The 12,339-nt window shown below is 38.6% G+C and overlaps 1 protein-coding gene and 1 long non-coding RNA gene across 2 annotated transcripts; both read left to right on the forward strand.

Annotated features, from left to right (window-relative positions):
• The first annotated feature begins 1,784 nt into the window (after positions 1-1,784).
• On the forward strand, positions 1,785-6,027 carry si:ch1073-398f15.1 (cardiomyopathy-associated protein 5). The gene is made up of 2 exons (XM_008423430.1): positions 1,785-2,009; positions 2,264-6,027. The coding sequence occupies exons 1-2, from the start codon at positions 1,885-1,887 to the stop codon at positions 4,509-4,511; spliced, it is 2,373 nt and encodes a 790-aa protein (XP_008421652.1). The 5' UTR covers positions 1,785-1,884; the 3' UTR covers positions 4,512-6,027.
• A 1,707-nt stretch (positions 6,028-7,734) lies between these two features.
• On the forward strand, positions 7,735-12,333 carry LOC103473313 (uncharacterized). The gene is made up of 3 exons (XR_534999.1): positions 7,735-7,840; positions 8,199-8,274; positions 12,204-12,333. It is a non-coding gene; the product is annotated as an uncharacterized LOC103473313 (long non-coding RNA).
• Positions 12,334-12,339: the final 6 nt, after the last annotated feature.

The raw sequence follows: 12,339 nt of genomic DNA on the forward strand, positions 1-12,339 counted from the left end.
TAATCACGTCACGTTCGGATGAGAGTATTTTTTTTCTTTTGTAATAATTGGCAATAAAACGGTTGCGCCAGCTGCACATCATTTTATTGTGAAAATCAATCCTTGCACGTGCTAATAATACACAAAATACATTTGGCATGATTTAAAAACTTTAAAAAGTCATAGAAAAATGTGACAAGAGAAAATATGTATAAAAGACACACGGTGCAATAATGGAGATTTAGATATTGATGTCTACGGTGCTTGAGTTTTTTGTCACTTAAATTTTTCAGATTTTTTTTTTTTTTTTGAAGAATTGTTTTGATTCAGTCACATTGGAGTTTGTTTTTTCTAATCGCTATAATGTTTTGTTTAAGGTTACCCCTACACCATCTTAATTTAAGTTAAGACTTTAAGGCCACTACATTTTTTTTATATTTTTCAGCCTTTTGATGTCGGACTTGCTTTTCTCAAAGGTCTAAAATCAAATATTTATTTATTTATTTATTGGTAAATTTGAGACAGGCCTTAGTTTGGAGAACGTAATGTAGGATTATAATTCTTTCCCTCTATAATCCCGGTTTATATTCCAATCCAGCAGGTGGCGGTAACGTACCTTAAATTGTAGGGGAGCTCAAAAGAGTAAGAGTACAACCCAACGCCGTTGTTTCCACCATCTTGGGAGAGGAGTCATGGGACTAGTAGGAAAATAAGTGTACCAGTGAGCTGCGGTTTAAAAAAATTTAAAAACCGGTTTACAGTTACAAGGTTGTGCGTGCGTGTGTGCTTTTTTAATATATACAATTTTAGGAGTTTATTATTTATCCAGTTTTAAGCTTGATTTTCAGAAAATCACAAAAACTGTGTTTAAAAATGTTTCATTTTTGAGGGTAAAAAGAAAAGTTTAAACAAGATTTTTTTTTTGCTGAGGTAAAAAGTTTTTGATCAAGCGTTTATCAGTATTTCACATTTCACAATATATGAAATTGTAAGACCACCTCTTTGTCCAGTTCTCTTCAAGTGACCCCACATATGTCTGCTTTTTAATAAAGCTATTTTTTGTTGATTGTAGCCTATTGTTGAACTTACAGTAATGCTTTAGTTTTTAAGCAGACAACTGAAAGGTTTGGGTCAAAACTCCCTGGGTCTATTCTTCATTTCATTCACCTTGATAGGAAAAAGTTCCAGTTTAAGAAAAGTAATCCCAGAATAAATGCCACCACCACCATATTACACATCTTACTGAACTGTGGCTAATTGATATTTGAATATTCCAAACACTTCAAGAGAGTTATTGTCTCCAAAGATGGCTCAGGTTAGGTACTAATATTTTTGCATAGAGCAAATTCTCTAAAAAAAATCAAACCATCACTTAATAAATGTACTTGGGTTTACTCTGGTTGTCTTTCTCTGTTGTCAGTGTTCATTTGATTATCTTTTACATATTGCAAATAAGGAAAAAAGGAATAAATCCATACTTATTAAAAGCAAAATGAATATATTCAACACTCTTGCCTCTGTCAGACCCACAGACTGAGTCATGACACTGGATACAGGTCACCAGAACTAAAATAGACCAGTCAGGAGTGATAGGGATCACGCATTTTCTTTAAAATGCTGAATCATTTGTGTTCAGGTTGTTAAAATACTAAGCTCCCTCCTCACCTATCGCATAATAAAAATAAAATGCTATTTTACAAATGTACTGAATCATACACATTGAACAGATGGCAAGTGAGCTCCCCCAACATGCTGTAAATACTTTAGATGAAACACAGGAAGGCCGGTTTTCTATTTCAAGATTACGCTGAGCATGAAAACTCAACTTGAGCATGCAGTGATCAACAGTGACAGTGTTGAAGTGTGCTGGGAAACTTAAGCAAATCCATCAAGATAGTCCATACAATGGATACATTGACAGAAGATTTAGCACGGTCTGATGTCGAAGGCGAAATGACGATGTTGGGAGCGGAAGATGCAGCAGAACAAAATGTTGAAGCAAGTGATGAAGTAGAGAACCTTCGAAACAGGTATTTTTGCTTTCAGAATGCAATCAGCTGAAACTGAACTGTTTTTATATGAAATACTGTAAAAACAATGATGGAAATTGCATAGAAAGATAACTTATGTATGCTTGAGTGCTGGATGGTTGCATGTAAAATGCAATCTTTGTAGTGGAATATTGCCGCTTTCATTCAGGGACCAAAATAAATTGTGTGATTAAGACTTACAAAGAAAGCTTCTGTTTCTGTTCCTGATTGTCACTTTGTGTGCATGTCTTTAGTTTACGTGAGGCCGTCCACGATGACAGCGTCCGACCTAAAATGCAGTGCCTGCTGATGGATACCTCTTTCTCCATGGTGACCATGCAAGGCGAAGACAGCGGGATCGCGTGGGAAACAACCGCGAGTAGCTGTGCCACACCTTGGACACCTGAAGCAGGACGACCGGAAGTTAGCTCACCAGCTCCAGTCCGACTCGGAGCATCGGGATCTCAGCCTGCAGGAAAGATCATATTTGTCATGGACGAAGAGATGATCGCAAGACAGAGAAAACCTAAAGAAAGGGTGAACAATCAGAAGAGCAAAGTGGAAAGAGAGCAAGAACTGTGGGATGAAACCTTTGACAGTGTCTCAGGGCGACCAGAGTTGGTAGAAGTGTCCCAGCCCAATGTAAAAACTGATGCAGAAGGGGAGCAAGAGGAGGCGACTGATTTTCTGGAGGACAAGGAGCAGCGTTTGTTCAGGATAGTGTCAGAAGGTTCAGAAATCCTCAACATTCTCGTCCCTCCAAAATTTGCCACCGTGGACGAAGAGGAGAGTAAGGAAATGGTGGACAACCTGTCATATCTGGAGGAGAGTCTTGTTCCCAAAACCAGTGCAGAGACTCAAGACAGTGACTTACCATTCTCAGCAGAACCTGGAGATCAGATTAAGGTTTTACTTCCTACAGGTCCTGGTGCAATGGACCCACCAGGGGCTCCAGTGGCCAGACCTCCAGTGAGAGGAGTGACTGGGAATGTGGACTACTTTGAGGCGTTCTCTCTGATTGAGGCCCAGGCTCCAGGAAGTCCTGCTGTGATTCCACAAGGGCAGGAGGAGCACAAGGCAAAAACAGCCTCTGACAACCTGGATGCTGAGAAACCAGTGGCACCTGAAGACCACACAACGACTAAAAGTGTGGATATTGACAAATCAGACACAGTAAGTTCAGAGGAAATAACCAGTGACCTTCTAGATGATGTCTTCTATGGCGGTACAGAAAACTACGCTTTAAAAAATGTGGACACTACTGATGAAGTTGGAGGAGCAAAAAGTCCGATATCTAGGCTTGCTTCCAAACCAAGTGGTTCATCTTTGTTCGGTAGCCAAGAGGACATCCTGACACCAATCTTCCTACCTGAAGGACCACCAAAAATCATTGACCAAATATTGCTGGAAGAGCCGAAAGCCATGGCTTTCCTTTACACTGACCTGTATGAGGAAGCATTGGGCAGTAGGAAAAAGGAGGAGGACACAGAAAGCATGACGTCTGAAAAGTCCTTCCATAGCAGGCATTCAGACCGAGAGGCCAGAGGTTACTTAGAGAAATTTGTCCTGATTGATGAGACTCCTGCGGTGGAGACAGAACAGCAAGAAAAAGAAATGTTCACATCAGAAGAATCTCGGACTCTACCTCAAGACATGTATGACTTTGAAGACATTCTTGCCAAGTCTGAAAAAGGGAGGCAACACTCAGACGAAGTCACAGACTTCTTAAGGTCTAGTGACAATTCTTCTCCCTGTGACATAGAGCCTTTTCTTCGATCCCTAGAAGAGGATGACATTCAAACAGCAAAGAGTGGCATCAAGACTCAAAAAAGCGTCTCAATAGCTGCAGAAAAAGTCTCAGAGACCCCAATAGATCCTCTTGGCTTTTCAAGCTATGAGTTCCTGCCAGATGAACCAGACTGGGAGGATGTAGATGATGGTCCTACAGACCTAGACAGGAGATCTGTTGGAGGAGAAGAACTGGGAAGGCAAGAATCCAAGCTCAATAAACCAGATGTCCCTCCCAGGAGAAAGACGGCATCCTCTCCTAAATCATGTTTGGATCTAACACCTCTTACTCCGGTTGATATGATTACACAAGAGAAAGAGGAGGCTGGAGGAAAGGAGCACAGGGTGGAGGAAAAAGAGACAGCATCACCTGTAGAGACTGCTGACGAAGGGGATGGAAATGGAGAAGACATTGTGCCGTCTGAATCTGAAGTTGCACAACTTGACAGCGATCCAGTTGAGTTGAAAACCGTGGCTCTGGAGAGTGAAAACACAAAAGACTCTGATGAGATGTCTGTCACAGACGCAAAACCAGATGAAGAGGAAGAAACAAAACCGAATGAAGATAGAAGTGAGAGTCAAGCAGCAACGACCGCTACAGGACTCAAAGAAACAGATGTTGAGACAGAGGTTAAAACAGAGAAACAAGAAGACAAACCCACCACCACATCAGCTGATCCTGCTGTAAACAAAAGGCAGTGTGTAATACTTTAGTTTAGCCAAAAGGTTACAATTTAAAACCCACTAAAATGTTCTTCTACACAGTTCCTACAGGTTAACGTCAGGGTGACCAGTCTGTGTGACACATAGAATAAGTGTGCTGGTTTTTGACCCTCCACCACTTAGTCCCTTTGAGGTTTTGGTTGTTTTTGAACCCAAGGTTTTCAGATATGGAATGGTACTGTCTACTGTTTCATACTAATTGTGTGTCGGGACTCTTTGAACCTACACTGACAATGAATGATTTACAGTCATTCTCTAACTAACAGGTCATACGGTTCTTTTGGCATAATCAAGGGTTGGGATCTGTCATATGTTAAGAATTAATACGCAAAACAAGGATCAGAACCAAAATAAATCCAAAATACAATTGCAACATTTTCAGAAAATACAGCATTGTTTGTTTGCTGTGCCGTGTGAATCTAGTATTTTTTTTACTGTGCACTAGTTCATTGGTCTCTGCATGCGTACACGTGGACCCTATTTTTCTGTTGACCTGGTACATTGTACACACCCGCACAGATCTTAATTCCCTCAATAAGACAGTGGCACCAAATTCATAGCAGTTACAGAAAATGAAGGGTCAGACTATTAGTGGCAGGGGGAAAAAAAACAACACCCTTGTTTGCAAACTTATACCTATATAGTTTATATGAATACGGAGAGGTACTGTAAGTGCATTCTGACTGCTGGAGCACATAGCCTGACTAATTTACCAGCTAATATCCACTCGTTATGCTTGTTTACGCTCTTAAAGGATACATTGTAAAAAAATTTCAGATTGTGTGGTTTGTTAAGCTTTTGAAAACTGCTACTAAATTTAACAGGTGTTTGATATATTTGTGGGCAGAAAAGCCTAAGTAATACATGTTACCGATTTCTTGGCAATAAATACAACAACCAAAAAAAAAACTAATTCATAGTATGATATATTTTGTTACATTTTTGTGCTATTTTTTACTCTAGGTTGTCACATTATAAAAACACTCCAACTGTGCCTAAATCTAAAAAAAAAATGTATTTTTTTTTATTGTGATTGGACTTTGCATTAACTCAAAATGAACAGTTGCTGTCACATTGATCCATTATGTTGTGTTTCTCCAGGTGAACCCAGTCGCTGTAGCAATAATGCATGATTCACTAGTGGAGGGGAAGGTTTGGGTCATGAGTGCCAATAAAAAAAATAAAAAAAGAAGCACTGAGAGCACATGTGTGACGTCAAGGTGCACCTTTGACTAAAAATAAACCCATCTGGCTGCTAATATGACACCGCTTCTCCCCCTGCTTGTAAACAGCCATGCGACAAGTGTGCAGTGCATGCACATATTAAAAATAAGGCACTATCAGCTATATTTGACGTGTCCATCTACCCTGTGTCTCATGTTATGAGGTGTTTTATTATGCGGAACTGAAATAAATGAACAATGCGTTCCTGTTCCGCTCCAGCATGATTCCTGCTGAGTCACAGTGCCCTCAAAATCATTTATTAAAAACATATTTTGTCAGAAAACTTTTCCTCATGCGTTGTTTTTCACAGTCTGGATTTACACTGAAAATGCAGGAGCAGAAAGAATTTCCCTTTTTTGCATGTGAGGTTGGGTTGCAGACTAGATAGTGAATCTGGCTACAGCAGGAGTGTCAAACTCATTTCCATTTTGGGCCATATCAAAAATCTGAACGCTCTTAAAGGACCGGTTGTGCCAGAATATGTTGATAAAACCAATTAAACTGTTAATATCAATAAATAGCTGTTCCGCCATCATTTTGTGACTGTTTTAGTGGAAATTAGATTGTGTGATGCCAATTTAGAAATGTTTGTAAGACATTTTTATGATATTTGTGCTAATATATGGTGTTGAATGTGATTTTTTAAATTACTTGTATCAATTACGGACTTTAAAATCAAGTAAGGCTTGAGTTTAACTTAAACTCAATGTTTTTGACCAATTTTGAGAAAAAATTGGAGGTAAAATCAGAAAAAAATCTAGAGGTTTGTTGATTGTGTGTGAATTTTGCAGATTTGTGAAAAGCTGGAAGGACTTATTGATATAATTTGGAGTCTAGGGGGCCACATACAAAGCAACGGGGGGCCAGATTTGGCTCCTGGGCCTTGAGTTTGACAGCTGTGGGCTACAGGAACCCTTGAACCTGTGGCTGCGCTGAACTTGCAGAGGACAAACACAAACAGACCTTAATGAACAAATGTATAAATAACATGTAAACAGGGTCTTAAAAAAAACCAAAAAACTATTTATTTAGAGAGGAGATAAGTTAGACTTCTAGAATAAATAGGGCAGGGCCAAAGTTGGACCTGCCAACTATCTACTATGTGAATTCTTAGATGGGTCTCAATAACTTGAAAAATGTTTGAAAAATTTCTATTTTTGTCATTTGATTCAAAAACTGAAACTCTTGAGATTTACCACTTACCTTTTGTATTAGTCTTATGTTAAATTGTATTTCTGAAAAATAAATATTCTCTTTTTTGACGCATTTTGCTCCTTAACCCATTGGACACCGAATTAAAAATAGGCAATTGCTTTAGATTCATGCATAGCTTTAGTGCAAGAAATGCGAGCCTAGCTCAACCATAAGAGAGAAATTATTAAAATATGAATATGAATCCTTTTTTTATTTGAAATTTGAAATGTAAAGCTCAAAAAACAACTTTGTGTTTTGGTATAGAGCAAATTGTGTGACGTGGATGGAGATCGAGGAAGTCGGAGTTGAGCACTGTGTTACTTATTTGGTTTAAAGGAAAATGGACTTTTAGGAGCTTTACATCGTGTCATAATGCTTCTCTGTCATCAAAAACATACCTGGGGTGTTGCTTTGACAACCCTTAACATCCTCTTCACAATACAGAGTGTCTTCAGTCAGAGGCCTCTTCAAATTAACTGTAATACAGACTGCTACAAGAGATCTTTCCTGCCAACAGCCGTCACCATCTACAGTAACTCTTTGAAGACTTTCACTTAATGAGTTACATTTAATTTTCCTTTGCAATTAATAAGTTATTTTTGAAGTGAATTTGAATATGCACTACAAAAACATTGTAGTTATACATATTTACAAAAGAATGTATTTTTTATTCTTTTTTATTTTATACAAACGTCAAGCAAAGTGTCACTACGGTCAAGTTCCTTGTTTGTGTGCAGAAACTTGAATAAAGCCGATTCTGATTCCATTTTTGTATCCAAACTACGTCTTAAATTTGAATCTTTTAAACTCTTCTTGCGATAGTTGCCCAGGAAGCACCAGTCAGACTGATCAAATCAAAACAAACAACAAACTCGCGAGGACGTATTAGACATCTGTCAACGGTGAGTTTGTTTCCTGTAGTTTAGTGTAGAAAATATCTGGGTGTAGCTTTGTGTTTTATGCGATCATGCTTTAAAAATATGAATAATCACGTAGCTGTACAATTAAAGTTAAAACCTGAAGTTGATTAAAGATAATTAATCACATTGAAGGAAATACAGGGAAATACAGTTTTTTATTTCACTTTAGCCTCTATGTTTTTGAATTTTGTTGTTTTCTTTTAAATTATTTTTTTGGTCAAACTGGTTGTGAAACAAAATACGTTGACTTTAAAAAAACCAAAAAAGCATATTTATAATTTTTCTAGAAAAGTATTGTAATCCTCTCTCTGCTTTTGTTGCTCTGTTGTGCTTCAACCAGAGCTAGATCACAAATGAAGGACATCGAGGCGGATGACAAGAGCCACATGAGCGGCTCGGTGACGTCTGTACCAGAGGTGAGTCCTTTGATTCTTTCTGACTTGAGTTCACACTGATGATGTAAACTGGTAGTTTAAGTTGGCTTAGAGAAAACACATACTTCTACAGACATAAGCATAGTGGTGGTGGAGAGACAATGCAGTTTTCTCTGTAGTTTTAAAATGGAATTCTTTTCATCCATCATGAGAGATCAAGGCAAAGAAAACTCAGTAGCTGCTGGTAGGAATCCCCGGACGTTCAGTTGCCCCTAGAAATGGTTTAATTGCAACACAGACCATAGATCTAAAGCTGCAGCATTCATTTATAGAGAATGACAATGTTATTCAATTTTATGTAATGCATTCAGCAGAGAAAAAAAATGTCTGCATTTAGGATTTAATTAGGAAGTTTACTTTGTAAAAGTTTAAAGAATCATCATGATAGTTTGATTGTTGTGTTACCATGACTACAATATGGTGTAATGTTTGTGTTTGAATTGGGTTTCTTCACAATACATCACATCAAATAACCAATAATCATTGATTGATTTTAAACACGACCAATAAGGCCCCGTTTACACGACAACGGATTCGGGGGGGGGGGGGGGGGGGGACGGAAGTTTTGTTCGGCCGGCCCTGCATGAACAGCTGCTACGATGCGCATCTCTACCTGGAATCCCCCGGTGGCCCCTGTGTCAGTCCGCCGATGCTTTGGTTAATTTTGATTAATTTATTTGTGGCATGTTTGGCTTTATGCTGCGGTTCTAATTATTGCTACAGTATTTTCTGATGTTTATTTTGTGAACTCTAAATGCTCTGCGCCGAATCTTCACTTCCAGCCCAGATCCGTCAGCTGCGGGCGGCTTTAACTCGCCTGGTAGTGACGTTAAGGCGAAGCAGAGCGAACAGAGAGCAGGTGGTACCAAGTGGTACCGGGGCTTTTAGGTGCGTCGCGACTCGCAGTGACAGTCGCAGTACCTTGTCTTATATCAGGGTGTCTGATATAAAGACAGACATTCTTTATATCTGTCGGTGGGACTCAGACAGCCTGTAGCGAACCGGGCATTTAGCAGCCTGATGAAGTTAAAGTCAGAAGTTTTCTCTGCAGCCGAATCATTTCTGTGTTTAGAGGCGAGGCGGGTTTTGTCCTGCTGCTATTGCGAGGACAATTACGAAAATATAAATAGATACAGTTTTTCTGACTTCAACATCACAAACCAGTGTATGAAAAAAAAAATATTCTTGCCCATTATTTGATAGTTACAGATCCGCCCCTCGTCCTCACAATGGACCCGGTGTCTGAACAACATGGAGGCTCTGAGAGTCATTATTAGACTGAGGGCAGCCAGACTAGTTTATTAATCTAAATTATTATATTTAGCTAAATAATATTGCTGAGGGGCACAAGCAGGCCTTCTGACAGACAGATTATAATTTATTTTTTAATTTTAAAAAAAAACTCAAATAGATAAAAATTTAGACTTTAGAATTTTTCCACATTTTTCCAAATTCTAAATTTGGAAAAATCTAGTATTGCTCCAAAATATATATATATAATTTAAGAAACATTTGCATTTAAATAATATCAATATGAAAACGCAAAATAAACAAAGAACGAAATAAATCTGCCATTTATCTCAGAAAAAAAATTAGGTCCTCCCCTACCATTATTAGAACAATGGTTCAGTCCAAAGTGTAAGAGGAGCAACCGCTGCGTCGAACGGTACAGACTGGTCAGAGCAACTGCAGTGAGGAGCTAGCTGTTAGCTTTAGCTTTGCAGCACAAACATAAACCCCACCGGTAAATAAATACTTACAGCAAAAGGCATGTAAACATTTTATTTAGTTTCACTGCTCAGTGGGAAGAAACACATTAACAATAAAAATAAGACTGCTGTTTGTTGTTTCATTATTTTGACTGAATCATTAGCAAAACTGCTACACTGCTTTCATAGAGGTAAGCTTTTTTGTTAAAGGTAGCAAACATCTCATTCATATTTAGCTGTTTAGCTCTTTAACGGGAGGGAAGGGTTGAGCAAGTGGACCCAGCTCTGTGTGTGGGAGCCGAGAACAGATAGAAGAAACAGAAAGTTATACCTTTATTTCTCAATGTCTTCAATGTAGAGCCTTTAAAACCACAAAATAAAATCTGAATATTTTTCTATATAAACCCTGGTGCTTTAAGTGTTATGTTTAAGTTATGATACCCCCCAGATATTCATTTCTATATACCTGTTTGTTCTCCGTCACCCAGGACATGGCAAAACTAAAAAAATGGCTTTAAAATAAAGCAACTTAACAAGTTATAATTTAAATAGGCCATAACTTGTATTGGGAGCTATTTCAATAAATCATTGTTTATGAAGAATTTTATTAAGAGTAGTTACTCATTAAAGCTTTTTTATTTAGAACCTTAAAATTTTGTAAAGGTGTAGCAGAGATTAGGTCAGTCAGTCTCAACAAAACTCGTATAGAAGTTTTTAAATAAGCTAAATAATTTTTAAAATTATTTCTCAATAGGTTGTTGATATGAATAACTAGTCATATTTGGTCCTGCTGCTTGAATGGGGTTTAAAAACGTTTTAAACCATATCATACATTGCATCTCACTGTAACTTCGCCAACACCCCCAAATTGCTCTTAAGAAATTTTCCTGTTTATGGTCCCTCACAATAATGAGATGGGATTTAGGCCCTTGTATTTCCCGTGTTTTATTTTGGTCATTATTATTACACTTATTTTAGAGATGTGTGTGATAGGTGTGTCTATGAGACATTTAGCAATACGGAACAAATCGCGTCCCGTATTGGTTCAATACGGGGCAGAGACAACAACAACCAACTGTCATTTTAGGCTAGCTTAAGCTAACCTGAATATTTACAACTCTCTTGCTGATACAATTACTTACCTACTGTCTTTCAACCACTTTGAAAAGCTTTTCTTCGTCTCTCCAACATCTTTATCCCTCCCCCTCTTCTGTTTTTTGTTTTGTGCCCTGGAGTTTTTTCTGCCCCCCATTTTAGCTCCCCCCCCAGCCAGCATACGTAGGTGGGCCCCATATGGGAAAAGACAATATGGGTCCCAAAAAGGATTGTTTCCATGGTGGACCACTCACGAACCATCTCTGGAGAGAGGCCATACAGCTGTGACCAGTGTGAGAAGAGATTGGGACCCATATTGTGTGCCCTCTTTTTTCCCATATGGGGCCCACCTAGGTATGCTGGCTGGGCTGTTGTCAAGTGCACTACTACAATTAAAGTTTAAAGGAAAAAAAACCCGCGCCTCAGCACGTTCTCGAAGGGACATGTGCCCAGGCTACCTGTATGGGAGAGAAGAGCAGCTGGCAGGAGGGGAGGGGTTCCTAATCAATAACAAAATTCCTCTCTTATTGATCATTTCAAACACAAACAGCTGTTGAGTACATAAAATGCTGACTAGAAAAAAAATTCCCCCACATCGTTTTTTTCGCCCCCTCTAGTGCAGCGCCCTAAGCGTTGCATACAACGCATACCACTTTTTGCGCCACTACTGCTGAATATATACTGTCACAAAGATTCCGAGGCAGTTGTGATCTCTGCATCACATTTCCTCACAATCTGAACTTTGCCTTTGTCATCAGATGTGTGATTAATTGGACCTGCGCTTGTTCCTGTCTAACGGACATCTGCACTTTGATTTCTGTTCTCTGTTTGTCTGTCCGTCTGTCTACCTATCTATGATTGTAAATCTGCAAAACACTGGATCTTGTAAAATATGTTTAAATATACTAAATCTGGATTAAATGACCCCCAACCAAAATAAGACTGGATGTGTTCTTTTAGCTATCAATGCAAAAACATAACATATGTATTGAAAGAGCTTTGTTTCTCCACATGATGTTATGGAAAATCTTTTATTCTGTCTTGTATAATTATGATGCAATATTTTACTATATTTCCTTCACTGTCTCTCCTGATTTCATCCCACAGAACTATAGCATCATCAACATGAGAGAAATTCATGATGACTGTCTGAGCAAAGTCTGTCAAGGCATCCATACTGGAGAGAGGCCATACAGCTGTGACCAGTGTGAGAAGAGTTTCCTCAGAAAAAGCGATCTGACAC

Source organism: Poecilia reticulata, linkage group LG12 (genome assembly GCF_000633615.1).
Source record: "Poecilia reticulata strain Guanapo linkage group LG12, Guppy_female_1.0+MT, whole genome shotgun sequence".
Taxonomy (NCBI): Eukaryota; Metazoa; Chordata; class Actinopteri; order Cyprinodontiformes; family Poeciliidae; genus Poecilia; species Poecilia reticulata.

Bases quoted from the DNA above. Each gene is read 5' to 3' on its own strand.
- si:ch1073-398f15.1 (XM_008423430.1), top strand. From the start codon at position 1,885: ATGGATACATTGACAGAAGATTTAGCACGGTCTGATGTCGAAGGCGAA. The intron at 2,010-2,263 runs GTATTTTTGCTT...GCATGTCTTTAG, and splicing joins GTAGAGAACCTTCGAAACAG to TTTACGTGAGGCCGTCCACG.